The sequence below is a fragment of the Acipenser ruthenus genome, chromosome 6, assembly GCF_902713425.1.
Source record: "Acipenser ruthenus chromosome 6, fAciRut3.2 maternal haplotype, whole genome shotgun sequence".
NCBI lineage: Eukaryota > Metazoa > Chordata > Actinopteri > Acipenseriformes > Acipenseridae > Acipenser > Acipenser ruthenus.
In genome coordinates this window covers 22,169,001-22,187,947 of record NC_081194.1, presented here as the reverse complement: position 1 = coordinate 22,187,947, position 18,947 = coordinate 22,169,001, and the positions used below count along the sequence as shown (strand labels likewise).

Genomic DNA, 18,947 nt, shown 5'->3' with positions numbered 1-18,947 from the left:
TTTAATTGAGTGCGGTGGTTTAGCTCATTACCTAACGTGATGTTTTTCTTCTCTATTCAGAACTTCCAGCACAGGAAGTATGCTAAATGGAAGGCAACATACATCCACAACTGTCTGAAGAATGGAGAGGCGCCGCAGTCAGGGCCAATTGGAATGGAAGGGGAAGCATATGGTGAGAGCTGATATTTGCAATAAGTGGTACAAACAAACCATGGCTTCAGTTATCCAAATACATTTTGTTGAGAATTTCTCAAGCAGTATTGAAACCTGTTTCCTCGCTGGATAAGCTGTTACATTCCTCTTGGATAAAGATTAGAGGCTTTCCCATCCATATACGCCATTTTTATACAGGTGCATTGCCAGGGATTTGTATTCTTATATTTTAAGGGTGGATTTAAGAAAAAAAATCCCCTGTGATGTTTCTGTAATCATTACCATGAATGAATAACTGGTAATTTCATAACAAACATCTGCTGGGTGTGCTCTTTTTGACCTGACTGGGTTATGAACTGACATTTCTCAAGGCTACATTTCAGCTGCTTTTTTAGGTCTACGTCAGCACCAACCTATTATAACAAACAACTTAAGTTATCTTTCCAGGGGAGCAGGAAATTGTTACACAAAGCTTTTTATCTTTTATAATGTAGTTGTAACTGCTATTGTCTTACATACAGAAAAACTGACCAATTTTTTTGGTCATTTTCCATTGCATATATAAACTTTTTTTTTTTAATGGCTTGAATTCAGAATAATTGCATCATAATATGTCAAGTTATCCCAAGTGCGGTTTCAGATTCCCAGGGAGATTTGCAAATAGTATTTCCCTTAGTACCTCACCATCAGGACCTGATTATAGTACAACCTTAAACATAATCCCATGTGTTACTGTTATGTGTGTTGTATAAATACAGCAAATGAGTCTTTTTAAAACAATTATGTTGTGTGATATTTTATCTTAACATGGTCCAGCTATTGTAAAAATACAAATTTTTAGAGGCCACCAGATAGAGCTTATCACTCAGTTTTAGAGTAATATATATAGGCTAACTTCACTGTAACGAAGCCCTATGAGAGCTGGAGAAGTGTTCTGTATCAGGGTGTTCACTATAATAGGGTTTGGCAAGTTGCTGCATCAGAATAATGAAGAAACACCCACATTGAATTGAACATCAATATATAGTACTTTTTATGAGGATTACTTCACGTCAACATTTAAACGGTATGTTTTAAACAATAAATAAATGAAAAAGGAAAGCATGTACACTTACATGCTGAATGCAGTAATCACATGTCCTTTCTCTTGAAAAAAATATCCAGGGTAGATGGCTTTATATTTTTCAAGCTTTTCTCAATGCTGTTTGCAGTTGCCTCTTCACGCCCGTTTGTTTGCATTTTGTGTCTTGCCTTTTGAATTAGCCAACCATGGTCTGTGTTTTCACTGAGAGAGTAACACATTCACACTGGAGAAAGTTCAGCGTCAGTCAGTACTGAGATCATTGTATCTGGGTTGATTCTGTAAATGAACTAATTTCCTGTGAAAATATCAGTTCTTGCTGTAGAGATTGTTAAAAACGGGGGCTCGTTATAGTGAAGTTAGCCTGTATTAAGATTTTATAAACAAAATATTTGATATGTATACACTGTATACAGTATGTGTACTGTACTTGTTTTTAATTTGAGACACCAGTAGCATGAATTAGTTGATCACCATGACCTATATCCACTGTATGCAAACGTAAACCATTTTACATACAAACAGGCAGATGGACACCTAGCTCCACACTGTACACTCCCAGATTCCGATACTATCAATAGCCTGTACTAAAGTAAACCCAGACCAATTTTCATCACACCTGGATAAGCAATTCTTTAGATATATGCAAAACTGTAAAAATAACACACAGAGAGACACAGCCCCCATATACTCCCAGATTTGTTATTCTTTTTGTACAGAAATACAGTCAGAGTTTTGTAGCTGAGTATTAGAAAAAAGCACAGAAATCAAAGACTCGGATGTGCCAGAGAAAGACTGTAATCGCTCAGACTGCTTTGCAAAGAGGGTCTTCTTTTCATCCCTACTATTTTCAGTGGCACTGTCTTGCAGGGCCAGCTAAATGGGATTTATTGCTGAGACACTGGAGAACCGAAAAAAATAACATGTAGAGGTATTCTTTGTTGGCCTCAGGCTTGTTTGATTAAGTAGCCATTATTTCAATAATATATCTTTTTTGTTTTTAAACATTAAACCATTCCCTGCGATATACAATCAGCGTACACCTAAAGATGCTGTAGAAAATGTTCTGCTTTGTTCATGCCAGTAATAAAAGTGCCATTGTTCCAGGCACATATATTTGCTTGACTTTACCATTTGCAAGTGGAGGAAACCAATGAGCAGGGATAATGGAATGGGTATGTCATGAAAAAAAAATATTTGATGCATTTGGAGTTGAATCTTTATCTTAAGAAATGAGATCCCTTTTACAAAGGCACCCCAGGAATGTTTATTCCATAGATCTGCATTTACACTTTGAAACAGAAAAAAGGCTTGCGTACCAGTCAGAGACATCAGTTTAAAATGGAACATTTTTCCCACCCTCTCTGGTAAGAGAGATAAGTGACAAGATGTTTATCTTGTCGCAAATGTTGCATCTCCAATGCCCCGCTGACTCAGACAGGAAACATTAATTTAGCAATAAACATCTTTTGATGGGGATATGTTTTTGTTTCAATTCAGGAGCTGGGCACAGAACTAAAAACAATATGCCCTGTATTTTCAAAAAAGCAATAACACCACCTTTATATCCTCCCACCTTGTGCATTTTCCAAAGAGGAGTGTGGATCTTGAAGCGCCCATTTCTTATTCTTATTTTATGTCTTTAAAGGAAACTTTTGCACATCCATCCAGGTCAGAATACAAGATAACTTTGTTAATTATTGAATTCATGGTGCATACTGTAGGTTATGATTTATAATGTTGTTTAAATGCTTGTGATGATATTTGTTGTCTAAACATATGTAGGTAATAATTTAAGCTTTAAGGTGTTTCTGAATTATTAATCATATCTAGTAGGTTCATTTATGTATGTATGTATGTATGTATGTATGTATGTATGTATGTATTTGTTTTGTAAAGTATGTAGCTTCTGAAACAATTATTTTAACCCCTCAAAGGGTCCATTAATTTTCTTTCTGTCAAACAAGCATGATCAAGCATTTCTCAGAACCTAAGGCATAAAGATATTCTTAAATTGAGCCATTCTAGAATTACAATATCTCATGTGTTTTATGTAAAAAACGCAAAGCATGTTTTTACTGTTCATATTAGAAACCTCTATGTAATGTTACCCTTACATTTTAGGAGTCAGGCTTGTTTTGTCACTGTTCAGCTATGGAAAACATAAAATTACATTGTTGATTTTAATGTATTAAAAATAATAGTCAGAGTTAAATATGCCAAAGGTTATTGCTAGGTTGAGTATTAAAACCAAAAGTGCCATTGAACCTTACGTTGTGCTTAGATTTGTATATTTGATCAGTCAGTTTTAAAAGCATTTTCTGATTTTTAAGCTTTGATACATAACACTGGTTTATATGTTTATTTGATTTTTTTGTTATAGCTAATTCATCATACATTTTATTTTAACTATGTGCTTTTAAATTTAACAGAAATTTACAGGCACAGACTTACGATCTGTTTTGGCACGTGTTTTTGTCATCTGATTAAAAGCCCAGTTCTGTTTTGTTTAAAAAAAAAAAAAAAAAAAAAAAAAAAAATTCACTTTGTCCTTCTGGTCTAGTATGGCTGATAGAGGAAAAGCTTCTCATTAAAACTGTCTAAAGCCCCTTTCACAATGGCACTCCTACCCGGGTCACAAGCCTGTGTGTGAAACCACGTACCTGGGTCGGACCCGGGTCCCCGTGACCCACCTCAGGATGTGGGTAGACACGCTTTGACCCGGGATAAGCGAGACAAAATGCTTGACGGCCGTTCATGAGCAGACACAATAACAAACAGCCACACCTGCTTGAAGGTTTCATTTCCACAATGAACATTTCTGTTTTATTCTGTTTAGCCATATTTTTGTTGCTTGAGACACACCACCATGAGCCAAACATTTGCTTACATTTGGGCTGACGGTTCAATCCAGAGAAGCTTGGATGGTAGCGTCAGTAGCAAGCTGCTTCTGGGGCATTGATATGCGTATTTTGTTTACTTGCCTCTGTCACCCAGGTGAACCCTGCTTTATCAAAAGCAGTGTGAAATCGTGTATCCGACCCGCATGACACCGGGTCCTGCCAGGGTGGGTTCTTACCTGGGTAGATCATGCCAGTGTGAAAGGGGCTTAAGAGACTGGTTTGAGTCAAACACCCTATAGAGAATATGACTCATCAGGACTCTAGAGTAAAGGACGATTACTAATTCATTATTTCTCAGATTGTGTTCCTTCCTGTTCGTACAGTATTATTAGTTGACTTGGGAGTTAATTACTGGTAAACCTTGCTCTTATTGTAACACTTGAAATGTATTTGCTTACGATTGTAAGTCGCCCTGGATAAGGGCGTCTGCTAAGAAATAAATAATAATAATAATAATAATAATAATAATACAAATGTTTGCATTTGTGTAGTGAATTATGTGGTCAAAGGTGAAAAAGGGAATTATTTCTTACTATTCATAATTCCACAAGAAAATTCCCATACAGATTTGTTTACTAACTATTTATTTTGAATGGCTTTGACACAGAGAACACATTTTGCTTGTACAGCTGTAATGACTATTTTAAATATATGATTATTAAAAAGCTATTGCAGGATAAACAAAAATGTTAAAGTTCATGAAAAAATACTTGTTTTACTGCATGGTCAACTAGTCTAAAACATTTTTTAGACTAGTTACTCTTGACAGTTTTTTTTGTATTTGTTTTTGTGTTTTCATACAGCTAATATATATATATATATATATATATATATATATATATATATATATATATATATATATATATATATATATATATATATATATATATATATAAAATACAATTACAAAGGTGTATATTTCTTACTGCTAAATATGGCTTACTTCATTTTTTTGTAAACTGATCAGTTGAAAACATGAATATAGGGAATAGGAGCGCTACAGCATATGACCTCACACATGCTTCTGGAATATGGAAAAATCTGGGTATTTTGGACTGGATTTTAAATCGGCCACTCTTTTCTGGAATTTAATTCCACTGATAACTGGCAGCAGTGATACAAAACATTTTGTTAAGGATTTTAAGAGACATACTGTCCTTTTAAATATATGTTTGAGCTTGCATGTTCTACCATTTTCTGAATATAGTGGTAATGTTGTTGATGTAGGTTATTAAGTTAATATTAGTAAAATACTAACAGCAATAATTATTTGTTGTATGTGTTATATATACATATAGATGATGAATATGATGTAGAACATGGTGCAGCCTCTCGGCCTTCTCCGCATGTGCTTTCCAAAGAGGATCCAGATGCCAACACTAACTTCTCAAACCTACAGATCCCACCTGGAGCACATGCACCTGCCAACACCCCAGCTGAGGTACCTCATTTCACAGGTATGTATAATCAAGCCTTTCTTCCAGTACCCAGTAGCTAAGGTACATTTTAACTAACATATTGTTTGCTGCCTTTATATCTCTCGAGTGCTTACTCCAGTCTGTAATGTACTCCCTAGGTTTTGAACCATCCACTGTTTCTAATATTAAACAGTTTGCCCAATTTTAATGTCACCTCAGATGCACCCTACTTACCGATCTTAAGGACTGAAGATCAAGAGGAAAATCTCCTGTTCCATTTGCAAACCTGTTGTTTGTTTTCACTGGATGTAAACAGACAAGAGCACCTGACCAGTAGGGATCACTAAATTGTGATGAGGCAAAACTATCTTCACATTATTTTCTTATCTCGTGGGAGCACAAAGGCCAGTTTAGCGCTCCCTACAGGTCCCTACCAAGACTTCATCTTTCCACGAGTGGGATTTGAACCGCGCTTGCATGACACCATATAAGTGGATGTTTATTTCTATTTTTGTAAAGAACTGGTTCTTCCCTTTAATAGTACCCTCCATCATTTTGAACTTAAATGTGTCATTGTCATGTATCCCATATTGTGTTCTGTTCCTCGAAGCATCCAAGGCTTTCAACATAAACCTTATAACTTATAACTTTATAACTTTATATATATTTCCAAGCATTTGAGTATCCCAATTTCAAATATTGTTTCTATTATAAAGAAGTACAGCCTGGAAGAAAGTAAGTTCTTTTACCAAGAACAAGTAGAAGAATTGTAAGGAAGGTTAATAATAATCTGAGATTGACTGCCAAAGATATTCAAAGTGAATTGGCTGCAAGTGGGACTGGGGTTTTCATTTCAATCATAGTTTGAGTATTGCATGGTGAAGGTCCGCATGCCAAGGAAAAAGCCACTCTTTTTCAAGGACAATCGCTTAAAGTTTGCAAAATGACATCTGAATGATGGATATGAGTTCTGATCAAAGGTTTTGTGGAGTAATGAAACAAAAATCGAGCTATTTAATCATGCTGATAGTCGTTACGTTTGGAGAAAGTCTGGTGAGGCGTACAAAGAAAAGAACACCATACCTACTGTCACATGGAGGTGGTAATATCCTTCTATGGGGCTGTTTTTCCTCTAATGGCACAGGAAAATTAGGACGTTCCAATACAACAACAATCCACAGCACACATCAAAATCTACTTCAGAATGGTTAACACTAGAAGGACCTGAGATATTTTCAATACCTAGAAGCCCCGCAGCCGTCTTTCTGATGGCTGTATTCAAAACACTGCAAATAGTATAACGAACGGAGAAACAATTGGATGTAACAACAATTGGTAGTTTTTTTTGAGTAAGTTACATAAACATCTGAAAAACCGAAGCATATTATATATATATACAGTTGTATGCAAAAGTTTGGGCACCCCTGGAAAAAATGTATGTTACAATGAATCTTTCAGTGAACAGAAGTTGACCTGACCTCTACATGGTACAAAGTTAAACATGACACCTTTCTGCAAATTTTAATACAGGATTACTATTTATTTGCATTTATTATAGATTCAAAATAATAAACAAAAGTGAACATGGCGCGTGCAAAAGTTTGGGCACCCTTTTGGACCATTCTTAATTACTTCTTAAAAAGATGATTACTAAGGTCCAGAAAGGTTGATTCACTCATTAGGGCTTCAATTAGTCAGGTGAAGTCAATTCCAGTGTTGAACTATTACTCTGAAGTAACTTCATACCTTCTAATCTGTCAGACTGTGATGGTTGTTCTGCCTGGTTTCAAAAACCATGGGCTCCTCTAAGCAGATGTCTGAGGACCTGAAAATGAAGATAATTGACTTTCACAAAACAGGAGAAGGCTATAAAAAACTCTCTCAACGCTTCCAGCTAGCAATTTCAACTGTCAGAAATGGAAGTTAAATGGAACGGTTAAAGTCAAGGCAAGATCTGGAAGACCAAGAAAAATATCACATAGACTTGCCCGAAAACTGGTCAGATCTGCACAACAGAACCCACAGGTCACTGCAAAGGACCTTCAGAACAGTTTAGCTGACACTGGAGTAGTTGTTCACAGGTCCACAGTACAGCGTACCTTACACAACAAGGATCTGCATGGGAGAGTTGTCAGAAGGAAGCCTTTTCTACGACCTCATCACAAAAGTCAGCGTCTAAAGTATGCAAAAGAAAACCTTGACAAGCCTGAAGCTTTTTGGAACAATGTTCTTTGGACTGATGAAACGAAAATTGAACTGTTTGGCCACAACCAAAGAAGGTACGTTTGGAGAAAAAAGGGTGAAGCATTTCAAGAAAAGAACACCTTGCCAACTGTTAAGCACGGGGGTGGCTTTATTATGCTTTGGGGTTGTGTGGCAGCCAGTGGAACCGGAAATATTGTGCGGGTGGAAGGAAGAATGGATTCAACTAAATATCAACAGATCCTAGAAGCTAATGTTCTAAAGTCAGTCAGGACACTGAAGCTGAAAAGAGGTTGGATATTTCAGCAAGACAATGATCCAAAACATACCTCAACATCAACCATGAAATATTTACAAGAAAGAAGGAGAAAGGTTTTGGAATGGCCGTCACAGTCCCCAGACTTGAATATTATTGAAAATCTGTGGGGAGATCTCAAACATGCAGTGCATGCCAGGAGACCTAAGAATCTTTCTGAGCTGGAAGAGTTCTGCAAGGAAGAGTGGGAAAAAATTCCAAAGGCAAGAATAGAAAGACTCTTAGCTGGCTACAGGAAACGTTTGGAAGCAGGGTGACAGGGTGCCCAAACTTTTGCACGCGCCATGTTCACTTTTGTTTATTATTTTGAATCTATAATAAATGCAAATAAATAGTAATCCTGTATTAAAATTTGCAGAAAGGTGTCATGTTTAACTTTGTACCATGTAGAGGTCAGGTCAACTTCTGTTCACTGAAAGATTCATTGTAACATACATTTTTTCCAGGGGTGCCCAAACTTTTGCATACAACTGTATATAGATATATAGATATACTCACACACACATGAACATTTATTTTACAAATCAAAACAAGAAAATGCAAGTAAATAAACATCTGAACATCGGTTCAGATGTTTTTAACTTTTCAACAGCAACAGTTTGTTATCAGATGAGCAAAAGCAACTGAACAACGTAGATAAATAAAGAAGAAAATGTTTTTCAGAAGAGCCCAGCACAAGAAGTTATAAAAAACATCTAATTTTCTTTTTCCTTTTTTTTTTTTTGACAAAATGGTATTCCTTTACCTTGAGTCCTAAGGCTGTTCACAATCAACACAGATAATGCGCTTCTCCATGCCGCCTTTCTGCCAACCTGGCATAGGCGTCTCTTGCGGCTCTCAGCAGGGTTGCCAGCTTGAGCTGTGGGTACGCGCTTGTCAGTTTCTCTTTGTTCCAAATGCTTCTTGCGAGGTTCCTGTAAAATATATTCTCTCCTTGGTAAATTCTTCTACGTGCATTCTTTGTAAAGTACCTAGAAGTTGATGGCTGCTAGGTCCAATACATTGTAAAACACCTGAACAGATCACCGTCAGGAGACAGCTTTCTCGGAATACTTCCGTGCCATCTGATCCAAAACATCAACTCCATATTTTGTTGTGTTGTAAAACTCCACGGTCTCTGGTATTTATTTTCACTAGTCCTGATGCTAATTGACTGACCAAAGCAATGCAGCTGGCAAGCAGATGCCAGCCTTTCAAAATGCTGATTGAAAAACAATAGACTGTCCGTCATTCACTCAGGCACAGAGTAGAGACTAATCTAATTACAGCTAAACACATTGCCGACTAATACCCAATCTGTATAATGAAAATACAATTGTTTTCTGTGTGGCTGTCAATGTGACTCCTCCCAGGGCTTTGTTTCATGCTTTGTGAGAATATTTAATACATACGGACAGAAAGGTACATGAACGCACAGCCCCATATGTGTTACACGACTGGAGAAAATTACATTTTAAAACCAAAAGCTGTACACCTACACACACACACACACACACACACACACACACTATATATAATATATAAACTTTCATTATTCAATTCATGAAACATGTTATGTATACAGAGTTATTTTTTGCAACAACAAACTTTTTTTTTTTCATAAGGTTCATTTTTTGAAAACTATTACATTCTCGTCTGTCGGACAAAAAGTTAAGAGATCTGGGATCCTGTGCAATCTGGCACAAATTAACCCCTGACGGTATCCAACTATGAGTATACCGTATGGCAGTGGTATTCAATTACATTCTCTGGCGGGCCAGGTAAGGCAATGTCCAAACCTTGGGGGGGGGGGCACAGGGTGCTCAAACGGTTATGAAAATCTGACTATCCAATCACACCTTACATAACAGAATGTTTCAATACTACACTTGCACTAATTAATTTACTAATACATCTCAGAAATAACTATTTACAATGATACAATGTCTGATCCCCATTTAATAATAAAAATAGAAAGCAAATATATTTGTCCTGATATTTTCCTGAACATATTAAAATGACATCTTGCAAGCAAGCATTGAATAAAACTAACTAATAAAAGCATGTCAATTATTAATCGCTTTGTTTATGTTGCATAAGCATCATAAGTGCCTGATTTAAAAATGTAGCACTGTGTCTAAATATGTATAAACATGTTCTAACTCCAATGTGTTTAAATGTCAATGAAAGGTTTCTCACTTAAATACATGGCATGACAGTAAACAGAGACAAAATGAACCCAAGTGCATATATTTAACGTGCCACATTTTGACAGGTGGCAGGTGCATTTCTTACTGTTGGCAAACAGCTGTTTTTTTTTTTTTTTTGTTTGTTTTTTTTTAAGCTCAAATAAAAGACCTTTGACAGGCTCGGTTTTTTAAGCTAATTTACTGTGCTTGAATAGTTTTTAGTCTTATATTCTCTTGCTGTTTGTTGTTTTGTCAGTATGTCTCTCCCTGTCTTGGTCTAAAAGAAAAGGCATAATTTGTGGTTCTAGGTAACCAAACTACCGGTGTTTACCCCAGTAAGTCAGTGGAGGAAGAGACCTTAAGGATAGATAGGAGTAATTTATTATTTTGAGAAGTTAAATAATAGTAAACTGTAAAATTAGTATTCACCATTGGGTTATGGGATATATTGATATGAATAGGAATTAATGTTTATTGATTTTGAGGGTAGCTTGCATACAGAGTGAGTTGTAAACAAGAAAGGGGAAGGATTATAACCAGATAAAGTGTAGTGATCACTTGTTCCTGTATTATGGCATGTTGCCAAAAACAAAAAGCTTGTTAGGGGACACAAATGCCCTGTACATAGCGACGACCTTTCAATCTTGCATATCTACAATTTGAATCTTCAATTGAATAACACTGCCGTATGGTAATCAAAAGGGTAACTTGTCTGAATTCCTTTGGTGCCACTGTATAGAATATACATGTAGAATAGGTTGCACAGTCCAGAACAGCTGGTATACAATGGTACGATGAGAGGGCAAAATGACTGCCCACAAGTTGTTTTGCCAGAAGTAAGCTTTGTAGATGCTCTGTTCCCTTTCAAGTTCGAAATGTAACCATCACTGAATGGGTATTTACCTCATAAAGACCTGAATCATCCTAAAAATTGTATACCAAAGCTGCTCACTGAGCCTGTGACGCAGTCATGACTCTGCCCCAAGGTATCAAAGGGACTGCGCTCACAGATTTCAGCGCCATTTTTCCTTTCAAGACTGACCTGATTGGAGAGCCTTGTTCAGATAAGTCCTTTGTTGCTTCTATCTGTATATATTTAGCTTTTTTTGTGTTTTACACAAATTATATGCAATATTTAAACTAAGTGTTGTAATAATTCTCTATTTCACATATTGTGTGCACTAAAGCTTGTTGCTAGTTACGTCCCGCTGCGACCTTGTGCCCCGCGTGAAGCCAGCGGCTCAGGTCACTCCTTCCAAGGCATCAAACAAGATATGCCGGCTAACTTTTTGTGCTCTTCCCCCAGGCTGCATAGCTCTGGCTGGAGTTTATTATATTTCTCGTTTTTACTTTTTAGCACTATGAGACGTTATTATATTTATGTAATTGTATATTACTGTTGTTGTTTGTTTTTTTTGTTTGTTTGTTTGTTTTTTTTTTGAGAGTCTTTCTCGTGTATTTTCTGTTTTTATAGATACGTACGCACAGGCCTGTCTGCAACGTGGTGCTCGGCACACGTGCAGCAAGAGCAGCTGCTGGGATCAACAGCACTGCGAATGTTCGGTGTCAACTGCCCCCTTGGGGCCCCATGGGGCTGCAAGCGCAGATTGGCAACAGTATGATATACTCTCCTTCTCCGCCTCTCTGAGGAGGTGGGTGAACAGGAGCTGATGTTCCCGCCTGAGTATGTGGAGTCGGACAGCACATTATTATTATTTATTTATTAGCAGACGCCCTTATCCAGGGCGACTTACAATTGTTAAAAGATACCACATTATTTTTAAATACAATTACCCATTTATACAGTTAGGTTTTTACTGGAGCAATCTAGGTAAAGTACCTTGCTCAAGGGTACAGCAGCAGTCTCCCCACACTGTGATTGAACCCACAGCCCTCCGGTCAGGAGTCCAGAGCCCTAACCACTACTCCACACTGCTGCCCTACACATCCCCTGCAGTTAAGGCGGAGTCATGATTGCATCACAGGCTCGCAGCTTTGGTATACAATTTTCAGGATTCAGGTCTTTTAGGAGGTAAATACCCATTCGTTAATGGTTACATTTCTATTTCAGGGATTCAGGGTTATGATAATAACCTAATGTTTTCAAACTATTGTATACTTATTTTATGATGTAGAATGTGTTGTGGTGTCTGATGGGCATTTTCTGATGACTCTTAGCAGTCAAGAAAAGTCTGTTGGTTGTATCACATTGGTATTATCATATTTGGCTAGTTTAACACAATCTGACTAACACTAATCTGCCTAATGTTATCTTAGGTAAGGTAGTTAAGATTGAATGTTTTGCTATGTAAATATATGTTTTAAATGTGTATTTTCCTTTTGTCTCAACAATTTGTACTTTTTATTTTCTATAGGTGAGCCTAGTAACCCAGTTCAGCCTGTTCCACGAAACATCCCTGTGGTAGATCCTTCACTGCTCAATGCAATGCAACAGGGTAAGATTAAGGACTAGATTTGAGAGACATAGGACCTACTTGTTTTATCTGGCGCTACAGCAGTGTTCTATAAATACACATTTTGACATTTGATTATTTCTAACATACTTATCTCCAAAGCAAGTTGGTGGATTTTAAATTTATCTAACTTTGTTACCAGTATTTGAAATATAATTTTACAAAGCTTAAAAATACAATCTGAGCAGTGTTAACCTGGTCCTTCAGTTCCCCATAGTTCCAATGTACCAGTACTGTGATGACATTGTTCATATTTGTTTGAAAACTTTAAAAATGTTTTGGTGTAAATTCTGAAAACAAAATGCATTAGTTATATAATACTACTAAACACGCCATACTGGATTGAAGAACAAAACTGTTAATTTGGATTCACTTCCCCATAAGAATTGCTTAGCATCCAAACCCATAAGTTTTTCCATTATTTATTCAAAATGGTTTGACTTTAAATTATTTGAATGATAGATTACAAATGTAATTGCAACATCTGCATTTATTTTAAGTTGGTGTTCAGTTTCTACCCTAGATTTTGGCATATCTATAATTTAGATGGCAGGTCGTAAGTAGTAGGTCTCCCGCAAAATCTTAAAGTACTTTGTCTAATGTGTATTCATTGTATAGCTTCAATGATAGTATAGTGGCCTTGGATTTTTTTATATGTAGTTTTAATTTTAATTTGTGCTTAACCGCTTGTAATAAATTAAACCACTTGTTTTTGACGTACCAAAATCAAAAGGTGGAAGATACATTGCAAGCCCAGCCACATAAAAAGCTGCCACTAGTCAAATTAAAATCATGCAAGGCAAAGTTGGTGTAAAATGTTATTTTGTCCAACAAATAAGTTGCACATAAAAAATATTTCTTTACACCATCGTAACCAAAAGGATATGAATCAGATGTGTTGCTATATTTGTATGTCTAGTCAGAAAGTTTCCAAGCCACTGGGTAGGGTACCTTTTTAATTGGAAAGTGTCAATAAACCAAGTATAAATGCTCTATTTATATATTTTGCTCAAATATTGTGATTTTAGTCTTAAGGGGCGTTCACATCGGACGTGGCACGGCAATTTGTTTTCAATGAAGGCGGTCACGCGCAGCGGCAGAGGGATGCGGCAACTGCAGAGAGGCGCGCAAGGAGGCGGCATGCACGCCGCGTCCGGTGTGAACACCCCTTTAGTCTACCGAAATGTGTTACAATCAACATCCAGTTGTGAAAGATAAGGGTCTTCATATTTTGGTAGTTCTATTACAATCTTGATAAGAGTGGAAATGCAGTTTTACATGGTGATAAATTATTTGTACACTTGTTTACTCTAGTCCCTTAAAGTAGGCTGTAAATGCACCTGATATGGCATGTAAATATATTTCTAGTTTGCTTCTCCTGATTTGCCACCTTCCTGGAAATTGTTTTGACTAGATGAAAGATCTAACTGTACTAGTACCGTAGTAATGGTACGGTATCATTACTAAATGCTTATATTCATTTCAATTATTATTATTATTTTTTTACTTTGGTTCAATATACCAAAGTATCATTAAAATAAAAAGCATGTGTCACCCTACTGACATAGCATGCACTGCTTTATAACCGCAGTAATGTACTTTAAGGTACTCTTTTTACAGCCAATGCCACATTGTTTTAACCTCAGGCCATATCAAAGGTACACTGCCCACTTTGAGATTCTGTCTTTACAGTAGTCAGCTGTGGTGTAATGTTAGTCAAGTTCCATTTCTGATGTCCAGTTAAAAAAAAAAAAATTACTTCACTACCATATTTAAACCACTTGCCATATCAATGATAGATATCCATTTAACTTTATCCGTTTAACTATATTATCAGAAATGCCAGTGTTTCACAGTTGTTTTGGTGTTATGGATGTGATGCGAAATTACATTTGTATAATAGTGTAGTGTAATGATATTTTCACAATGAAAGCTGTTGAATACATGTAGAAGGGAATTCATAATGCTGATTCTTTGTGTCTGCAGAAGATACTGTATAAGGTACTGCTACCTGGTTCACCGGGTGACTGCTGGAGTGTTCTAGTTCAAGAAGAGCCTAATCTGAAACCGATTTACTATTTCCATATTGTGTCTCTACAGGGGAGGTCCGTCTGACACCAGAAGATTATGCTAGGGCTCAAAAGTACTGCAAATATGCTGGAAGTGCTCTGCAGTATGAAGATGTAGGCACGGCTGTACAGAATCTGCAGAAAGCACTCAAGTTACTCACTACAGGCAGAGAATGAAGCCTTTGTCTTCAGTGTCAGTATCTGGCCAAAAGAACTAAGCGCCCATTACTCTACCCTCAGCTATATCAGAAGAATGCAATTCTGTTGAAGCCCTCAAATTGTAAACGACAATGAAAGCTGTGTCTTCATATCGGATTCCTGCTGTAATATTAATCAGCAGTCATGTTACTTTTCCATAGAATGGAAAGAGAGCTGTTTGGAAGCCATGTATTAGCTTTTAGGTTATTGATGTTTATAACTAAGGATATTGTAAACAGAATAATAAACTAAATAGGAAAGACAAAAGTGTATCGGAGAAAATCCATTTATTCTGCATGTCTATTTGCTGATTGCTGTGTCTTTACCTTTAGTGTGCTCTTAAAGACTAGATGAGTTAACTTCCTCTTTACTAAAACTGCCAAAAAAAAGATTATTTTGATTTGTCATATGTCCTTACGTAAATCTAATGGTTTTTCTGTTTGCATATGGAAATGTTTCAAAATATAATTTCTGTGGTGGCTGGTTTCGGTTATGTCACTATCATATGTTTTGTGTTTATTAACATATTTTTATTAAACACATGTCATCTAAAATTTGGTTATTAATTTCGAAAATTCCTTAATTTTCTTTAACCAAGTAAGGTTTTTCAGGGGGTGATAGCTTAATGTTTTAACTTCTCAGTACACCTACACATTGTGAGTTTGCTCAGCTTGCTGTATGCTGCTGACATAAATGCAGACCGTTCATAGCATTTCATCTGGCATGGTTGGAAAAGCAACAGGATTTGTGGAGGTAAGGAAAGAAGAGCTAAGAGGAGATCCTTCATCAGTTTGGGGTGTACGTTTTTGAGAATTGGCACTCCATCAGTCTCCTTGTGCCTACAGTATGTATATGATACGTTGTCTGTCCACATACACTATCAGAAAAAACCTCTAAATTAATGAAAGTAAAAAATGTTAATGTAATTATAGGTTAAATATAGATTTTTAAAATAAAAAGCTACTGGAAAATGCAGTTGCAGATGTATACATAAAACAATACCTTTTAAAGAAGTGTGGGGGACAACATTTTGCATGTTGCTCACGTTTCTATCAAAGTTTTCTGGAATTTGAAATACTGTAAATAAACATGTACAAAAATATACAAAACTAACACAGCTTTGGGAGATCTGGGCTGCCCTTAGCTGCCAAAATTTGAAATATCAGTTAAGTGAGAAGATGGGGAAAACAGAAAAGTTGAATAACACCGGTAGGCATTGCTATATGTTATTGAACAGATACTACTGGTTTATTTCAAAACTTTTATTATTTTTTATAGTACTGCAGTACATGAACAATATGTCCATGATGCAGCTGATTAGAACTGGCAAAGATTGTGCAAAAACTAATATTTAACGGTATCTACTAACTTGCTTTTCACCAAGCGAGGCCTGTATACTGATCAGTGAAATGGTGGAACTGCTTATACCTAAGTATACAGCATCACATTTACATTTACATCTATACTCTATTTTGAGAGTTTATTTCAGCACTGACGGGATATGTGTGTTGTATGTTGCAAATATAACTTGTTTTCTCACAAGAGAGTTGATGAGAACACTGCTCTGACAGGTCTTGTTAAACCTGAGTAACCTGTTTTGGCTTTGCTGTGACGTACAGTGAGTCAATATTGTAAACACATCTCAAGCACCCAAGAGTCTTGTAATTTTGCTATAATTTTCCTGTCTGGCACAGAGTGGAAAATCAAGTACCGGTAATGAGGTGAAGTCAATTATGGAAGCTTTCCCTTTAGTGCAGAAAGTTAATCCGGTAAACATGCTCAAGTAAAGACAGTTTACTCATCTAAACAGACATAGCAATTTATCACGTAGTCCATGAAAAACATTGATTAAAACATTTTATTAGAAAAAACTTGATGCAACCTAAATTAACAGTTACTGATAAGTGAACTTTGGGGTTTGTGGATTTTTATTTAAACTTCTCAAATGTATTGGCTCTAATACCGTGCAGATGACAAGAAGTTTAATCAGATATGTTCAAATTATAGGTCTTCCAGGGTGTTTTTTTTTTTGTTTGTTTGTTTGTTTGTTTTTTAAGCCACTATCTTGTGAGATGGTGCAGCAAATCAGGTAAAAACTGAAGCAGGATTGAAATACAGATGTGGAAAAGGAACAGTAATGCATCATTTAGGAGGATCATTCACCACTAAGTATTGGATAACAAAAAAATATAAACCATAACACATTTTAGAAATCATCTTTCTAGCAATGTAATGTGTTGTACTGGAAATACTGTAGTAGTCAGATTGATTTGAAAGTGTTCTGACTATAGAACTCTGTGTGGTTTCAGGTCAGTGCTTCGGTTTTAAATATATGCCACCCAAAATATATATTTTATCACACCACCAAACTGTTTAATTCTAATAATACTAAGACGTTTTGTTAAAATGCTTAGGTGCTAGTTTTACAAGATCGGTTTAAAAAGGTAGCATTCTATTTAGCTTGACAGCAGAAATGTTTGTTTAAAGACCTATGGAAAGTTAAAATAAGGCCAAATAAATACATCCTACCAAAACTATCCCAATTCATATGCTTGTATGAAGTATATTAGAAAATGTACTGAAAAATCTGCAGTAGGTTTGTCTTGTAGAAGAATCCATTACTTAATTAATAAAATGTGAAGAAAGCTAATTATGTTTCTTTATTAGATTGTATATAATATACAAACAGTATGAGAGAGAGTACTATCCATGGTATTAACCTTTTCATTTAAAATGCCATGCAGAATACAGGTAGAATAATGCTTTGCTTTATATGTTTGGTATGCAAAAGAAACCAGGACAAATCCATACAATAAGCCAAAATGATATAATACATTTTGAGGTCAATTCCCGTAGTGATTATGTTCTATGGCTGCTACATCCCATTCATGTCTGTTATATCACTGAGGCCTTAAATGTCAGAAATATACTACCATTTATAATACAACTTGATATATGTGTGAAGTATTAAAAGGATCTTATGTATTTGTCTTGTTGTTTTTGTACTTTTTTATTTGTGGCACCACTGTAGCATAATCTGAGTTTTGAAGTGGAGATTTGAACGTGTAAATGGACATCATATGGATGATCTGGATGAAGTAATTCATATTGGAAGAAATTATTGGTTGTTCCTCCGGCAGAGGAGTCAAGAAAGTTGAACGTTTATGTGAAACATTGGTGAGAAGCAGCCAGTATATCAACAAGCTGAGAGAGACATTTAAATAAATAAATAAATAAGTTAATATGCCATGTGTCTCTTAATATGTCAGAAACTATTTTGCAGTTTTAGCAGCCATGAATGAGATGACATCATTATAACAGTAAGAGACACTCTTTACACATACACTATGAGAGCCCTATCAAGGCCATATGGGTGCTTTTTTAATATTAAAAAGTCACCAAGATGTCATGACTGAGAAAGTAAATGGTACAAAGCCAATGGTACAAAGTAAATGGTACTAAACAGCAAGAGGAATATTTTGGTCAAGTTTCAGTGACTGATATTTCACATCCATACCATTTTACTCTTTGACATTTACTGCATAAACATACACCAAAATGAGGTCCATAAAAAAAGCAGCAGTATTAACACATGTCACTGATTAAATCATTAAACAACTCTGAAGAGGGGAGTTGGAAACAGTCTCAGAAATGTGATTTGATAGTGTATTAGAAACAGGTAATCTTAAAATTGTAGCTTCATTGTTTTATTTGTGATGTACGTTGTGGGGGTCAATCTTCAAATAAAAGGGGTAATAAGCAAGCATTTGTAGAAGGCATTCCATTAGCAATACAACATTCTTCTATGTCACTTATTTTTTATGTATTTTTAGTTTTCCAAACATAATTTCCACTTCTGACTGATGAAGCCACAACAGTAAAATGAAAGGTTATGCTAAAGTATTTTAAAAGGTAACATATTTAAGGGTAGGATGACAAGTTGTAAATTGATTTGAGGAGTGTAG

General features: G+C 36.0%; 1 protein-coding gene across 2 annotated transcripts in view; it reads left to right on the top strand.

Moving 5' to 3' along the window:
- Positions 1 to 17,946, top strand: part of LOC117411542 (vacuolar protein sorting-associated protein VTA1 homolog) — a 70,587-nt gene extending 52,641 nt beyond the window's left edge. The window contains exons 5-9 of one of the 2 annotated variants that reach the window (XR_009328858.1): positions 61 to 172; positions 5,436 to 5,594; positions 9,678 to 9,833; positions 12,617 to 12,697; positions 14,816 to 14,832. Coding sequence is in view for 1 of the 2 variants with exons in the window: in XM_034019181.3 (XP_033875072.3) it covers positions 61 to 172; positions 5,436 to 5,594; positions 12,617 to 12,697; positions 14,816 to 14,961 (498 nt within the window). In the remaining variant the exon portion in view is untranslated. Of the gene's footprint in view, positions 1 to 60; positions 173 to 5,435; positions 5,595 to 9,677; positions 9,834 to 12,616; positions 12,698 to 14,815 lie in introns of both variants that reach the window. The other variant, XM_034019181.3, reaches the window with a different exon arrangement.
- Positions 17,947 to 18,947: the final 1,001 nt, after the last annotated feature.